The following is a 17,827-nucleotide window of genomic DNA, read 5'->3' as shown; positions in this document are numbered from 1 at the left end:
TTGAAAGTAAGGCAATCGGCAAAGACGATGTCGTTTGGCCAACCCCGACTTGTCAAGCCAGCCATCCTTCTAATAGAAACGCTGTGATGAACAGCCATGGCGCTCTACAATAGAGCCCTTAATGGGCTTTATTCATATTTTTATTTTATGTAACAGGATGAAAGGGGTCATGGTTGCCGTAAAACAGATTGATGGCATGTGTGGGGTAAAGAAGATGCTATAAAGCTATTGTAAAATGTATGTGTGTGTTTGCTTGGATCACTTTATCCAGGACGGTAACTCCGGTCAGAGAGTAGACGCATACACAGGGAACAGTTCAGGATGTTTATATCTCTTGCAGACGAATGATATCAATGATGGCTTCAATAAGTAACCGAATGAATGACGGAATGGATGAACAGATGTATGAATAAATGAATGATGTAGGAATGGTTTTTCTGTAAGACAGAATAAGAAATAGACAAATAGTTATTACTAGATTTACCTACTAAAACACCGGGCTCTAGTACTAACAACATCTCATAAATGCTATCTAAACATAACTGGCATAAATAGCTGCCACATGCACACGTTAACACAATAATGCAATAGTGCAATATAACGGCCGACATGGTGCGGCTGCGTGACGCACACGTGCTACACGAGATGCAGGCTAATACACTAGCTACCCAGTTCGTGAGTAAATCAATTAACACAGTAACAGAACCACACAAATCACGGCTACTATAAGGAACCGAGTTACGGAATGTATATAACATTTATATAACGTAGATACACGTAGTTCAATATTACTCACTCTTCACGAACGCATTCTCTGTCATGGCGTGTTAAGCGGCCGCGCGCAACGAGCTCTGGCGCAGCCCCGTACAACTCGTAACTCTAGGACCCTACGGCGCTACCTGGGCTGCCCAAAGTGCCTGAATAGAAATAACGCTATATATTATACGATACGATATTACAAACTATAGGGAATTTACAACAGCCGCCCCCTGAATAGCATGGCTATTATGTAAACAAAATAAATTCCCTAAGGTGCTACAGGAGTCCCTGGATCAGCGTTGTCGTCCGGAACAGCTGGCAGCCGGACAAGGCGTGCTACTGGTCGCAGGTAAGTCTTGTCCCACACTTGGACCTCAGCAGACCGGATGCATCCATCGGCACTGGCATTCAGCCTGACCACCTTCCCAACGGGCCAATGAGCACGCGGCAGCTGAGGATCGACGATCATCACGACAGTGTCCTGGAGAAGATCATCGGTAGGTTGGTGCCACTTCTGGCGGACCTGAAGAGACGGTAAGTAGCTTCTGATGAATTGTGTCCAGAAGTGATCCACCATCATTTGACAATGACGCCACCGTCTCCTGGTGAGTGGGTCCGGAGCGTAGGACACTTGTGGCAAGGAGGCGTCCCGCCGCCCCATCAGCAACATGTTTGGTGTCACAGGATCCGGATCCCCAACGTCTGACGACACGTATCCTAAGGGCTTGGAATTGAGGATGCCTTCTACCTCAATTAAGACTGTGAGCAGGACTTCTTCTTGGAGGGACTGAGCACCAATCACCACCTGCAGGGCTTTCTTGACGGATTGTATCTCACGCTCCCAGGCGCCACCAAAGTGGGGAGCCGCTGGTGGGTTGAACTTGAATTTGATCCGTTGCTTGGCAAGTCTCTCTTGTAGCTGTGGTTCCATTGCAGCGAACGCCTCCTTCAGCTCTCTCTCTGCACCTCGGAAGTTTGTTCCCTGATCAGAGAGAACCTCGAAAGGGGTGCCTCTACGTGCGATGAATCGCCTCAATGCTAGGAGGAAGGCGTCGGCGTCGATACTATTTAGCAGATCTAAGTGGACACATCGAGTGGTGAGACATTTGAATATGACACCCCATCGTTTCTCCCTGCGCCGCCCGACCTTGATGACGTATGGTCCAAAGCAGTCCACTCCCGTCGAGAAGAACGGAGGCTTGAAGATCCGCAGGCGGGCAGGGGGTAGGTCCGCCATGATTGGAACCACTGGCTGCCCTCTCCATTTTCTGCATTCCGTACAAGTCCTCTGATGGTGCTTGATAGCCTGTCTCCCACGGAGGACCCAGTACTTGCGCCTGATCTCGGCGAAGACCCTATCGGGTCCTGGGTGGAGTAGTCGTGCATCCACGTCCTTGATAAGGAGTCTTGTTACCGCATGGCAGGGATCGAGAACTATGGGGTGGATGTCGGTAGAACAGGAAGTGTCCATACGACGAAAGCGTCCACCGACTCGGATAAGACCCATTGTTGGATCCATCTCCGGTGTAAGCGTACTGAGCTTACTGCTGGGCAGTACTGGTTTACCGGCCCTGAGACACTTAATCTCTCCTGGGAAGCAGTCTGCTTGGCTAGCCTTCAGCAGGAGGGCTTCGGCGTCAAGAAGGTCCGGTTGAGGTAGTGATGGGTCAGCCGCCGCCCCATCAAATAACTGCTGGGTGGCGTTGACCAGGTCTGTCCAGCTGTCGAACTGTGTGACGTCTGGTGTTTGAGGTGCCAGACTCATCTGTGTGAGGCCGCAGAAGATACTGTGCTTGAGCTCAGCAGCATCTTCTGGCTCTGTGGCGGTGGGAAGCGATGGCCAATTTTTAGGTGGACCACGGAGGAACGATGGCCCTTGAATCCACCGATTTGGCGCCGCCAGCTCAACCAAAGTCTTGCCGCGGGTGAGATCGTCGGCTGGATTGTTGGCCGTGTCCACATACCGCCAGGTGTGCAAGGACGTCAGGTCATGAATCTCTGAGACTCTGGTTCCAACGAAGACCTTGAACCTGCAGGACTCGGATGTCAACCAGGTTAAGACGGTGGTGGAGTCAGTCCAAAGGAAGGTCTGGGTGATGCTTAAGGTGAGCTCTCGATGAACGAGGGAGGACAGCTGGGCTCCTGTCAATGCTGCACAGAGCTCTAGACGTGGCATTGACTGCTGGCGCTTCGGAGCCACCCTAGACCTTGCCATAACGAATGAAACATGGACAGTGTCGTCACTCTTCGTTGTGAGGTAAACTACCGAACCGTATGCCTGTTCAGAGGCATCACAAAAGACATGCATTGTATACTTTGTGGCATCATTGGCGATGTCCTGTGGTGCGTAGGTTCGCGGTAGGGAGATATTTACCAGCTCCGGAAGTTCCCTCTCCCAGCTGGACCAGGCCTCAAGGATGTCAGGAGGAAGGTTTGGGTCGTCCCAGCTCCTCTTCTTCGCCCACAGTTTCTGGACGAGAACCTTGGCCCGCGTTGTGTAGGGAATGATGAATCCAAGAGGATCATATTGTCTGGCCAGCACCTTGTACACGTGGCGCATGGTGGGAATCTCGCTCTCCATCGGCTTGGGCTTGTAGCCAAGTTGATCGGTCGGACAATGCCACCGTAGGCCCAGAGCCGGCTCCTGAGGGTCGGTGCTCTTCTCAGCTAACCATAGCTCTGTGCTCTCTGATCTGGCAGTGGAAGGCAGATGGGAGACGACAGATGGGAAGTTACTTGCCCACTGCCGGATCTCGAATCCTCCCGAGGCCAGACACTGCCGCATCTTGTCCACGAGGAGCTTGGCAGACTCGGGTGTTGAAAGGCTCTGGAGACAGTTGTCCACGTAGAAAGACTGCTCTATGGACTGCAGGATGTCTTCGTTTCCCTCTGCGTGGTCTTTGACGTGCTTCTGCAGCGCAAACGTTGCACAGCATGGGCTGCTTGTTGTACCGAACGGCAAGACTTGCCACTGGTAGATGTTAGGTTGCTCTTCGCGTCGCAGGTTCCTCCAGGCGAACCTCAGCAATGGCCGGTCCTCTGGCAGGAGCCGAACCTGATGGAACATTGCCCGGATATCTCCACTGATGGCGACAGCATACTGCCGGAATCGCAGGAGGACCCCGATGAGCGATGGTCCAAGGGTTGGACCTGGGAGGAGTTGCTCATTAAGGGAGAGGCCGCAGTAGGTGAAGGAGCAGTCAAAGACTAGGCGATCCTTGCCGTTGTGATGGACGAGGTGATGGGGAATAAACCATGACTCACTGGACTTATCCGTCTCTTCTTTGCTGAGCTTGGTAACGCACCCCCCATCGATGAGCTTTTGGATCTCTGCTTCGTAGACTTTAGCCTTAGCTGGGTCTTTTTCCAGTCGGCGTTCTGTGCTGCGGAGCATTGGCATGACTGCTTCAGCAGCGGCTTTCAGCAGTGGCGCGTCCTTAGCCCGGAGCAGAGGTGTGGCGTACCGGAATGTGTCAATGACCTTCACCCTCTCAGTGCGTGCTTCCAGGATGCTCACGGCCTCTTGGTCCAGACGGGACCGTACTGCTAGCTTCTCGCTTCGAAACGGGAGGACGTCGAGCTGCCAGAGACGTTCAACATGTTGGTAGTAGTCGTCTGGCGCTGGCTTGAGAGATGTGAAGTAGCATGAAGCAGCATGAGACCCGAGACCATCTGGACCCTGGAGCACCCAGCCGAGCGCTGTGTGTACAGCTGCGGGTCCACCTCTGGGGCCGAACCTGACGGGCTCTTTGGCTGTGATCAGGTGGGTGCAATCTGCACCGATTAGCAGTAGCGGACGCACCTTACTGAAGTTATGCAGCTGGAGGCCCCTCAAGTGGCGATAGCGCTTCTGAAGTGCAGTTACGGGGTAAGATTGCTCTGACAGGGCTAGCCGTCCCGCTGTGAAGGCACCCTTAACCAGGTGCTGTTCTGAAGGCCGTGCCAGGGAGGCCACATGGAAGTTTACCGACGCACCAGTGAGGCGAGCCACATCTTGGCGGACCGTCCGCAGAGCGAGAGATTCGGCTTCGCCTTTGAGTTCCAGGTGACGAACGGCAGCTGGCAGTATTATTGTGCGTTCGGCCCCATCGTCAAGGATCGCGTAGGTGTGCAGCGACTTACTCCCATGGCTAAGGATGATTGGCACCACCTTGAGGTACACCTTTCCTCCTTGCTTGGAGTTGGCTAGTGAGGCGCGATCCTCTGGCGTGATGAGGTAGACACCGGGACCTGGCTTGGTGATGGTATGGAGAACTCTGAGGTGAACCTCCTGACATTCACTGCACGCTTTCTTCAGGGTGCAGGCATCTTGCTTATGGTTGGTACGACCACACTTACGACAACGCTTGCCGTCTGCTATCCACTTCTCGATCTCTTCCGGTGAGTGCCGGACGATGTCTGGACACTGTGATAGGTAGTGATCGGCACTCTTGCAGAAGAGACATATCCTCTCGAACTTCTGCTGCTTGGCCTCCGACCTAAACGTGTCTGAAAGCTGACGGCTGTCAGGTTTAGGCTTGTCGGAGCCATGATAAACTGAGAGGTTGCGAGGCCTGGGCACAGGAACTTGCCTATCTCTGTTGGGGGCCTGTGGCCCTTCAGTCCGATGGCGCTGTGCCATTCTTGCGGACAGTCTTTGAGCTTCAGCCTTCACCCTGAGCCAGTCTGAGAGGTCTCGAAGGTTGTATGGGTTTAGGCTGTTTGTATTGAGGCGACCTTGAACCTGTAGATGCTCCACGAAGCCGTCCCTCGAGTGCTTAGGGAGCTTACTCAGGAGCCGATCGACATGGCCGGTCGACATCACTTCCATTCCGTTGGGCCCTTCCAGCGATGTAAGCATTCCCACTAGCAGGTCGACGCTAAGGGCGAAGCTCTGGAAGGCTTTGGAATCTCCTGCTTTGAGGTCAGGAGAGTTCAGGATCGTGGCAATCTCACTTTGTGCGAGTTGATGTGGCTGTCCGTATTGCCGCTGTAAGGCCTGCATGGCGGCGGTGTAGGGCTGCGCATAATGCCTGCAGGACTGTGCAATCAACCTGGCTTCATCCAGAACCAGGTGCTCCATAAGTACACGGTACTTGTAATGCTCAGAGAGTTCAGTGTGGGGACTGAGTAGGTGGTCCAGCGCCATTTTAAGGTCAGTGAAGTCTCTTTCATTGTCGTTGACCAACTTAGGCAGTTTTGGTACTGGGACTGGCTGCCTGGGAGGCTGGAGAGCGGATGGCATCTGTGTTGGTGTATACTGGGGCTGAAGGGCATACTGGACCGGTGCTGGAGGCACCAGCTGATAGGCTGGCTGAGTTGTTGGAGCAGGCTGGGGGTGATACACCGGTTGTGGATGATGGCTCAGCTGGTACTGTGGTAGAGGCACCAGCTGATAGGCTGGCTGAGTTGTTGGAGCAGGCTGGGGGTGGTACACCGGTTGTGGATGATGGCTCAGCTGGTACGGTGGAAGAGGCGCCAGCTGATAGGCTGGCTGAGTTGGGATGACTGGCGGAGGCTGATACGCTGTCTGCTGGGGGACAGCAGGTGTGTATGGTAAGGGCGCCACTGCCCATGTGGGTGGTTGACAGGTAAACTGCTGAGGCATGCCTCCTGGGTGCTGGCCCACTGGCTGGAGAGCAGCTGCAGCTGGTAGCTGGTGTGCGGGGTACTGCGCTGTTGCAGTCTGGGGTTGATATGTAGGCTGTGCAGGCGTAGATGGAGCATATTGATACGCTGTCTGGGGTTGATATGTAGGCTGTGCAGGCGTAGCTGGAGCATATTGATACGCTGTCTGGGGTTGATATGTAGGCTGTGCAGGCGTAGCTTGAACATATTGATATGCAGTCTGTGGTTGATATGTAGGCTGTGCAGGCGTAGATGGAGCATATTGATATGCTGTCTGGGCAAGTGTCATTGGCGTAGGCTGATATAGGGCCTGTACGGCCGTTGGCATATTGGCGCACATGATCTGCACAGGCGATGACACAGGCTGGTTTGGATGGAAGGCAGGCTGGTACCCCGCTGCTGTTGACAGTTGTTGGCCCACTGCTTGCATCGCCTGGGAGTTAGACTGTGTCATGACCATACTCGTCGCAGTGGGAACTGGCGGCCTAGGAACTGCTCCGAATAGCGGTGCAGAAGTTATTGTTGATGGCAGGGACTGAGTCAACGTGTAGCTCTGCTGCCTTTGGCCTAGTGTACAACCTGTTTGAGACCGCAATACTGCGGTTGTTGTGCACAGCGACGATGTTAGCGACAGCTTATCTTGAGGCTGGGTAGATGGTCCCGGCTGGGGGGATAACGACTGCTGCTGAATAACACGGCTGTCTGGTTGGGGGTCCAACCAAGGTGATTGGTTCGACGGGACACCTAGACCAGTATATGGCGTGTGCTGTTGCGTAGGAGGACCTGGTCCGCTTGCATCGAAGCTGTATTCTGTTAAGTGCCGACTGTAGCGGCTCTGTTCGGAGGTGGGTGGCGATTGGAGCCCCACAGACACGTGCTGGTGGCTGGGCAGACTGCTAGCATCCGATGCTAAGTCCCATTGACTCGCCTTATCGTCGACTGCTCCTGGCGAAAAGGGACAGGGAGGGGGCCCGAGCGCGGTGTATAGCTGGTCACCTGTAGCGGCAGACTCGGTCTGCAGGCTGAGTGACCGCAGCTGCTGTGCGCTGGCGCTCTCAATGTCGTCTTTGAAGGAGGCAGTATAAGGCATGAGGGACTGTGGTAAGCTGACCTGATAGCCCTGCATGTGTGCTGGAAGTTGTCGCGGCCTTCCTCGTCCTTGTGTTCCGCTTTCGGCTGCTGCTGTTCTCTGTGCGTCCATGGCTCCGTCGTGGGTGAAGTATTCCGGTTTCGAAGGACCAATATTGTAAAATGTATGTGTGTGTTTGCTTGGATCACTTTATCCAGGACGGTAACTCCGGTCAGAGAGTAGACGCATACACAGGGAACAGTTCAGGATGTTTATATCTCTTGCAGACGAATGATATCAATGATGGCTTCAATAAGTAACCGAATGAATGACGGAATGGATGAACAGATGTATGAATAAATGAATGATGTAGGAATGGTTTTTCTGTAAGACAGAATAAGAAATAGACAAATAGTTATTACTAGATTTACCTACTAAAACACCGGGCTCTAGTACTAACAACATCTCATAAATGCTATCTAAACATAACTGGCATAAATAGCTGCCACATGCACACGTTAACACAATAATGCAATAGTGCAATATAACGGCCGACATGGTGCGGCTGCGTGACGCACACGTGCTACACGAGATGCAGGCTAATACACTAGCTACCCAGTTCGTGAGTAAATCAATTAACACAGTAACAGAACCACACAAATCACGGCTACTATAAGGAACCGAGTTACGGAATGTATATAACATTTATATAACGTAGATACACGTAGTTCAATATTACTCACTCTTCACGAACGCATTCTCTGTCATGGCGTGTTAAGCGGCCGCGCGCAACGAGCTCTGGCGCAGCCCCGTACAACTCGTAACTCTAGGACCCTACGGCGCTACCTGGGCTGCCCAAAGTGCCTGAATAGAAATAACGCTATATATTATACGATACGATATTACAAACTATAGGGAATTTACAACAAAAGCCCTTAAAAAGTCCATGCCGTCTCCTAACCATCTACTGTGCGTATCTGGGTGTCTGTGTGTGTGTCTCTTTGTGTGTGTGTGCGGGGGTGGGGGAGGGGGATGTCTAATAGGCATAACTCAGCCAGGTAATGTCCGATCACTGCGGACAAGACGGATACCGCTTGGCGAAGTTTCGGGCCGTGGTGAGCTGCGCGCATTCCGTCGGGTTATTTATGTTGCGTAATGAAGAGCATAATGAAAATTGGACTCAACTATAAATATAGGACGCGGAGGCGCGGCGCGGAGAGATAATCATCGGAGCAATTAAGGTGTCATACGCTCACAGTGGGGGGCCGGCCTCGCCCCCGTAGCCCCCCGCCCCCCCAGCCCATAGCGTTTTTTAACTGGAAACCTCACATTTAATCAGACAGCAGGGGGGATATAAATGTGCTGATCCTGGACCAAAAGGCCAGGCCTTTTTTTGAATATGGTAAATGATTTCATTTAGTTAGTGTAATTTCTCCATCTAAACTGTGTGCATGGGTGGGCCTGTACGTGTGCATTTTTCCGCTTGAGTGTGTGTGTGAGTGTGTGTGTGTGTGTGTGTGTGTGTGTGTGTGTGTGTGTGTGTGTGTGTGTGTGTGTGTGTGTGTGTGTGTGTGTGTGTGTGTGTGTGTGTGTGTGTGCTCATGCGTGTCTACACTTGGGGGGATGCAATCGTTATGAGCAAGTTTGGGGGAGGAAGTAGTGTGTTTAAAAAAGAGAAGAGAGAGAGGGAGGTTGGCGGCCCGCACATCTATTTTACCACTGTCACTTCGAGGATGAGTGAGAGACAAGCAGGGTGGAGCGTGGACGGAGGGGGAGGAGACAGATGGGCGCTGTGGAAGGTGGTGGATGGGTTGGGGGGGGGGGGGGGGGGGGGGGGGGGGGGGGGGGGGGGGGAATGTGAAGAAGCTGAAGTGACCCTGTGGACCAGCTGCTGATAAACTGCAATCACTGAGCACTCTGTCAGCCCAGGCCCTCATCTGTCACTGTCATGGCATCCCATTGCAACCCCCCTAGCTTGTGCTGCTGCCGCCCCTATCTCCTCCTCCTCCTCCTCCTCCTCCTCCTCCTCCTCCTCCTCCTCCTCCATGTCCTCCTCCTCTTCCTCCTCCACCCTTCAACCATCCACCCTCGGCTCCTATTCGTCATCCTCCGGCTCATCTACTTTTAAGTTGTGACTGCCTCCTCCGCTGGCGGGGGGTCTGTGTCCCTCTCTCTTAACCTTTCTGCTTCTCTCCTTCCTACCTTCTTTATTTCCGTCACGTTTTAACACTTGTGCGATGTGAAAAGGGCTTCCCGCGTTTTCCCTCGTGCCAGGCCTAGAAAGAAACCACCACCATACTCTCCTCCTCCGTCACCCTAATCATCTCCCACACCATCTCCACCCAAAGCCAACGCCATGACCAACACCAAGAAAACATCCACCCGTAATATCCCCATCATCCATCAAAAGATATTAACTCAGATAATTCATGCATGCAGGTCAGTATTTATTTTAATTATCAGAGAGTTTTAGTTAGTTATGTTTTTCCTGAACTTATTATTTATTGTATTGTAACATTTGGTTCATAATGTTCTCATTTTGCTCACTTTGGAAAACTAGCTCTTTCTTTTCCCATCTTTTGTTTCCGGCGAACCGTGCTGTTACAGCGAGAGGTTACATAATGAGCTTTGCATGGAGCTCCTGGGAAAGGCCTTGAAGCCCTATACTTCCCATCTCTCTCTCTCTCTCTCTCTCTCTCTCTCTCTCTCTCTCTCTCTCTCTCTCTCTCTCTCAAGCAGTGTGGGATCACCGGGTCGTAGTGAGTCACAATAAAATAAATCCACACACTCACACGCACACACAGAGACAGACAAACACACGCACACAAAGACACACACACACACCTATCCACACAGAGATGGCTAGCAGGTGGAGGGAGAGGGCTGAGGGAGATTAAATGGGGTTAATGTATCTTTACTCGATGAGAACTGTGTGTGCTGGATGTATAGTCCTCTCCTTATTATCCTCTGACCTCTGATTTTCTTTCGGTAACCAGTGTGGAGTGTTGTGCCTGAGGCTGGCCAGCTACTGTTATAGGTGTTGTAATGTGGAATGTTGTCTCGGATGGGATTTGTAACAGCAGATACAATATAGCGTCAGAAATAACTTGCGGAAGAGAAAGAAAAGCACCTCCACTTAATGGTTTATGTAAGCCGATCTTGTGTTCCAACTTTTTTTATTCCCATTTCTTTATCCCAACTATTGAAAAGGATACAATGGCCCTCCAAGTCCAAGTCATACAACTATCTTCGACTTTTGACGGGGAATGTCAAAAATGCCAGCTATTCAAATGTAAGGCATGTAAGGTAGGTGGGACTTAAATATATGATTTGCAAATAGATCACTTACAATAAGAGGGGATAAATGTGCAACAGCAAGGAGAATTATCGACAGTGAAGATTACTATAATCTGTGCACCTGCACACCTGTTCTGGTGCTTTTTTCTAACTCTCCTCCCCTCCTCCATGTCTCGAGTGTTTCCCTCTCTGGCCTGCAGTTATCCTCGGTGCTCAGTAGCCACTTCTCGACCACGTCCTCAGTCTCTCAAGCGCATATCCTTTGCTAATTAGCCGGAAGTCTTACACTTTTTGTGTTCTTTTACAGCTCAATTCACCCTTTAAGAACCGGCCAGATCTTGTGATTGTGACACAAATATCTGCGTGGGTTACGCACGATGTCCCAATCTCAAATTATATAGATTTTGCCGTTCGGGACTTCCGCTAAAAAGGCTTAACCAGAAATCATATCCTGGCGGCTGTGTACCTATCGCTCCCCTTTCTCCCGGCAATTTATTCACGCCCTCGAAACTGATTTTACCTGTAAATATAACTAGATTTGTGGAAGCACCCATTATTTTACCTTAAGGGTTGTCAATGGATGTAGGCCTATCTTTAACTTATTTACTTTCTATTTCCATGATGGCTCTAATGCCCCATAAACCCTAAACCCATAGTGACATGACAGGGCTATTCCAGGTCAGAATTTTGCTTCTTGCTAGTTGGCATAGTAGCGTTCTAGTTTAAGTGGCTTCGAACATATGGGATATAAGACAAGGATACTGTGTTGGCAAGGGGGTTGGATGACAGCCAAGAGGAGCTGGGTTCGATCTCCAACGTTTGTAGTGTTTTTGTAGGATTCTTGAGCAAAACGTCAACCTATACCTACCCAAAAAAAAACTGTTTACCTGAATTGACTGAAAGTTGCTTTAGAGACTAGCATCTGTGAAAGCAGCACCATTAACAAATATTAAATATAATAATCATAACACTAGACCAATATGACTGGGCCCAAGAATGACAAGTGTCCGAAATAGTAATAGGACCGAGCTCTAGTTTGGTGCCAGTTTGTGATGATATACATATGTTGCGGGATGTTCAAGTGGTGAGCTGTCAAACCCTCAGCCGAAATCCCATAGGGGTGCTCGAGCATGATGGATTAACCCCCTCTACCTGCTCCCTAATAAGCTGCCACTGTCAAGTAGCTTGGAATAAAAGCGTCTCCTAATGACTTAATTGCAGTGTTCAAACAAGAAGCCCCGCTCACTCACACATCCACAAAAGGATAGAAGCCATGTAATTTCAGTTCTGCCCTCTCACTGGCTCAGGGGGTCCCAACTGGAGGGGTGATTTGAAGGAAAAGCACATGGGCGCTCGTGATGGGATCTAAATTTAGCGCGCCCGCCAAAAAACACAACCCCCATAATGCGTTAATTGACAGTGAATGCAGTGACCTCTCCGGGATCCAAGGGAAATGCAGCTGCCCCTCGAATTTAGCCCGCTTCCTGCCTCCGCTCTGGCTGACTCCCAGCCGGGCCCAGACAGCCGCTTCCAGGCTCGCTTGATATTGTTTTCTCCTCCCGTCTGTGAATGGCTTGGATTCCCAGCTGATTGGCACAGCGGGGGTCCTGGTAAATGGAGGCCGACTGGCTGATTTGGGTTTGGTCAAACAGATGAAATTGTCCTCTCATGCCTCTACATTCTTCCAAATGCCCATTGTGTGTGTGCGTGTGTGCCTGTGTGGGTATGTGCACTTTTCATTTGCATAAAAGTGGTTTGTGGGTGTTTGTCTCTCTGCATGTCTCTCTGTCTGTGTGTCTGTACGGGCTCTTTGCCTTAAAGTGGTTGTATAGGAAATTGTCTTTTCAGCGTGTGTGCTTGAGCGTGCGTGCATGCCCATGAGTGTCAAACAGCCAAAACATTTTATTTTTCGCCTGTCGCATTTTGTTAAGTGTGTCTCAAACACCTTCGTAAATCCCTCACATCCCCTTGTCACCTCCGACATCAATCCAGGCTGCATGAACAGCACCTCTCAAAATGGCATCCGTTTCATTACACGTCGCTCCCTGCAGTACCTTCTCTCTCTCTCATTCTCTCTCTCTCTCTCTCTCTCTCTCTCTCTCTCTCTCTCTCTCTCTCTCTCTCTCTCTCTCTCTCTCTCTCTCTCTCTCTCTCTCTCTCTCTCTCTCTCTCTCTCTCTCTCTCTCTCTCTCTCTCTCGTTCTTTCTTATGGAGAGATGCACAATTGGCCCCTCTGTTCAGCAATTTGTCGTAGCCACTGTTATCAGAGGCACAAACAGTGACATACATAGCTAGAGTTCGGGGGAAATCACAAAGGTGTTACCCATGTTACATTACAAGTCAGCGTGCTAAATGTGGCAGCGTGTGAATGTTATATCCATCCCACAACTCAGACGCGTACATCCGGCCGTGTGAGTGCTATGGAGCATGAAATCCACCTTCTCATTGAGCAAAAAACACACATCCTGAACCAATTAGGATTCATCGCAACGTGTCAAGGACAATCTACAAAGACGCTAAGGGGAAAAATGTATACAAGCACACACACAAAACTAGTGCACTCACACAAATAAAGAGCACTAGCAAAGTATGGAATATGTCATATAAGAAGAAGAGAAGCAAGCTTTTCAAAGTGACAGAGGTCTGGGAATAAGACAATAGTGTCAGGAGGAGCCATCACATAATGAGTTATTGTAATGTTAATGTGATTTAGTACAGCCATCCCAGATGATGAAGCCGCCCTGATTAATTAGGCAGGAGAGTGGCCAGCCATTACATCTGCTCTTGGTGGAGTATAAAGATTAAGATACTGTGTATTTATATATGGGACGTGGATGGAACTTAAAAGGCTGCGCATCACATTGTAATTATGATAATTAAGATCGTAATTTCTGAAGGTTATGCATGGATATCCTTAACATGTTTTTTTTCCTTCGTTGATAGTTATATTTGCAGTGACCTGCCAATTTAAATATAACAAGTACCTTAAGGGGGAATGTAAGGTAATTATGTTATTTTAATTTGAATACCGACTCAGTATTAGGATATACCCCTGCTTAAATTGAACCTATTATTTATAGCAGAACATTTTATCACTTCATTATCTGATTTTTTATGAACTTTAACTTTATGCCTGCCTAAATAGGGAAATTTATGGATGTACGAATCATTTGATTCTCTATCCACTATACTTTTTTATATTTGTATGTTAAATAAATAAATAAATGAATGGTTGATATATTGATAGTTATATCGCTAAAGAACATGTATATGAGATTTATTTTGTAGAAATAGGATGGAACTGTGGAAATAGATTTGTCTTATGCACATATGCTAAATGACAGCCTATAGTTATACAATTCAACACAGCGGAAAATACTGCTTTCGAAAGCTAATGTAAAGTTTGTTGGCACTGCCCTTGAACTTATTCTAGACATTTAATCTGTCACAAAGTTTGCCTTTTCATAAACTCTCTGGGTTATAATTAACATTTCTCAATTGACGTGTGGAAGTTGCCATGGCCATATGCTCATCCCTCTCTATCTTGCAGCAGCTGATAAAGTAGTCTTCTCTTTTAACCAGAGAACACAATATGGCAGCTCTTGGCACAGCTTATTGTCTTGCCTTAATGCCAATGGGACGGCACCTTAATGTTGCAACTAGTATTCGTTTCTCACCAGCAGGTGGCAGTGTTGCTCTTTAGCAGATCTAACAATGGATCCCGATTCGACTTGATTCATTTGAGTAGAAAATGTTGTGTAGACTTCGGTGATTTGGCTACTGTATGTTTTGGCTTACTCTCCCCGACAGATTAACAAATGAATTGATCACTATAGTGTATTTTAATTTGATTTTTAGAATCAATATACGGTCTAGTAATTGCCTCAAAAAAAACGGAAAATTATCCCTCCGTCTCTCTTTCTCTTCAGATATGGCTAAACGTTTGAAAACAACCAGTATTTCTTTGGTAACTTCTCTGAAGGTTGAGCCTTGTCGTCGGTTTTACAATAAACAATGCCACGTTTGTCTTCTGTGTGTTGTAAATAAAACAACCGAAAGAAATTACATTAGGCCTATTGCATTAATGTCTTTGATGCCAGCACAATACTCGAGGCAGTAGAAAACCTTTTTAGCTCTTCTGCATGGTTGCTATTGGGTGTTAGGGCACATTGTTAATTTCAATTAAAATTAATTTCCTTTCATTTAAATTTTGTAAGGTCAACTAACTTTGAATGGCTCTGAGACGGGCCCCTATTATCATTAAATGTGTCCTGATTGGGGCTGGCCACAAATGAACTGTTTATATGCTTGAAATAGAAGAGGAAATTATGGGGTGCAGAATCATCTAGGGAACAAAAAAAAAATGATAAAGATAATCTCCCATTTTAATGAATGAATTGTGTTTCATGTAAGAGAAATTAATTACAGACCAAATATCGCTTATTAAAACAGACAAAGAAATTAACCACGTGGCAATCAGTTGAAATAGAAAGACACTTAATTTGTCCTATGAATTAATGTTGAATAAAACACCATTCATTAAGAGGAACAATAAGAGAGTGGCGGTTGGAAGCAGTATAGGCATAAGGCGGTGATCAGAGTTTTGTCTCTCAGTGAAACTTTCACTTTAAACATGGCCGACAACTTGAGCAAAGCCATCAGAGATGAATAAACAGTACATTCGCTCTCGTCCGTTTGCAGTCAAACTGTCTTCAACAGACAAGGCTCTGGATAAGGGCACTGTCTGTTATGTGGTGTGTCTGTGTGTATGTGCGTGCATGGGTGGAAGTGTGTGTGTATGGGTGGATGTATGTGTGTAGGTGTGTGTGTGCGTGGGTGTATTTGTGGGCATGGGTGGATGTGTGGTCCTGGTGTGAGTGGTGGATGTTGAGTGTGCATACATATTCGTGTAGGTATTTTTGTGTTATCATCAGCTGTATTACCCAACCTGTAACTCCCATTAGATTGTGAATCAAGATGACATTTAGTTATCCTACAAAATCACCATTCTCAATAACTCATCTTAGAATGCTAACTATACACCTGACCTTCAAATATTTACCACCGAAAATCTATTCAATTTTTTTGTTGTTATTTTTCAAGCTACATTGTGATGGCCTACTGCTTATGTTGTCCTACCAGAACAATGTTCCCTATTCATGTCCTGAATCTGTCACTCTAAGGGGGGACACGTGAAGGTCATCAATCATAAATATTCCAAGCAACAAAAATATATCCTTCTAAAAATAAACAATGTCCTCTTTTTATGTTTAACATATCTAGCGCTTGTAGTGTGTGGATATAATCATTCTTATTCTCATTGAGACCAAAATATTACATTTTCATGATGTGAATTTCTATCTATTTCTATCCCTGGCTAAACACAGTCCTGTATGGCAGACCGCTGAAGAAGGCGGTGAAAACATATTGGTGGGTTCATGAAATGCTAAAAGCCTACCTGTCTGTCTGTCTGTCTGTCTGTCTGTCTGTCTGTCTGTCTTAATCCCTTCCACAGTTCGGCCATCCATCATTGATACATGTATCCATCTGTCCGTCTGTCCATCTACCATCCAAGATATCTGTCTATCTAGCCTCCGTCCAGCCATCCAATCCGTCGGTCTGTCTGTCTGTCTGTCCGTCCACGCATGACCCATCCATTACCTTGGCCTGTTACGGCCTCATCAACGAAAGAAGTTTGAATTGCCCGGTGTTTCCTTGAATTTCTTAAGAACCTCTGTTTTCTGAGCAGGGCTCCGCTCAGCCTAATTTAAAATGGAGCCAGGAGGACCTTATTTGTGAGGTTTTGAGAGGTGAACATGAGCGAGGCCGGTGCTGAGAAGCGGCATGTGGAATTGGGGGCAATTGTATTAAGTATTAAGTCAGGACCGGTTGTGCGGGCTGGATGGAAAGGTTGTAAGGGTCAGGAATCGCAGAAGAATCCTAATCAGGTTGTGTTGCAAGTCTAATTAATTACAGCCTGGAGGCCAGGGGATCATGCAGACTTACATGCACTTACACACACCTAATACACACACACCTACACACAAACACACACACACACACACACACACACACACCAAACTCGCTGCAATTGCGCACACATATCGGGAGAGCCTCTCTCACATGCCTCAAAGTTTGCATGCATGCACAGACACACAACGAAGATAGCCATACAACTTCCACTCTAGAGTAAACAAAGGCAGTACACGGAAGGGTTCCTCCTGTCACTTTGTGACTTGTTCACTCTCTGACACGCACGCACGCACACATGCAAATACATTTACAAACATACACACATACACACACTCACACATACAGACATACAATTACACACGCCCTTGGAAATGGAAGCTAATAAGTGTGTACCTCCCTAACATACTTATTAGGTTTCATAGCCAAATGGCGAGGGGAGCAAATGGCGAGGAGTCAGGATTTCTTGGAATAAGTCCCGGTATCTGACTCATATCATTTGGTGTAGTTATACCGCGGTTTGGGTGTGCCTGTGTTCTGCCACCGCTTCTATAACAAATTAGAATCAAGCAGTGATCCAACTCCCCGGGGTAGTGGATCATCGACGAATTAAAGGGCGACCAATATCAGGCATTAACCTTGGCTGTTTTCTTCATTTCTTTTGTGCTGAGTCTACAAAAAGAGGGGGGAAAAAAGCAGCCCGCCCCGAGTGGAATAACTCAAACTTGTAAAAGTGATACCGATCCAGAGTACATATTGTTCCAATCGATACCCAAGGAGCCTGCGCGGAAAGGCAAACAATTGGTTGGTATTCAGGGGAGGCGGGCCCTGTCTGTCTCACTACCGCCGTAACTCGGTCTTCAGACGGTACCCGCGCCCGCTAATGAAGACGCGCTCATTCAAATCACGCTCGGCTCCACATGTCAATGGCATCGATGGGACGGCGGAGCCCCCCGGCCCTGCGCTCAGCACACCCCCCCCCCCCCCCCCCCCCCCCACCCCCATCACTGTTTACTGACAACGGCTGACCTCTTGACCTCTTCCTTTCTCGTCACGGATAAGCAAAGGTAAGTCGGTGTGATGCGACGTCTGACCTCTGACCTTTAGAGTTTAGTATAGTCAGAA

General features: G+C 48.4%; 1 protein-coding gene across 1 annotated transcript; it reads right to left on the bottom strand.

The window, feature by feature from the left end:
• Positions 1–243: 243 nt before the first annotated feature.
• LOC130390825 (uncharacterized) lies at positions 244–7,412 on the bottom strand. The gene is made up of 2 exons (XM_056600978.1): positions 797–7,412; positions 244–437 (listed from the first exon to the last, which is right to left on the bottom strand). The coding sequence occupies exon 1, from the start codon at positions 6,824–6,826 to the stop codon at positions 1,028–1,030; it is 5,799 nt and encodes a 1,932-aa protein (XP_056456953.1). The 5' UTR covers positions 6,827–7,412; the 3' UTR covers positions 244–437; positions 797–1,027.
• Between the last annotated feature and the right edge of the window lie 10,415 nt (positions 7,413–17,827).

This window comes from Gadus chalcogrammus, chromosome 10, assembly GCF_026213295.1.
Source record: "Gadus chalcogrammus isolate NIFS_2021 chromosome 10, NIFS_Gcha_1.0, whole genome shotgun sequence".
NCBI lineage: Eukaryota > Metazoa > Chordata > Actinopteri > Gadiformes > Gadidae > Gadus > Gadus chalcogrammus.
The sequence above is the reverse complement of the archived record's forward strand: the minus strand, read 5'-3'. Positions and strand labels throughout refer to the sequence as shown.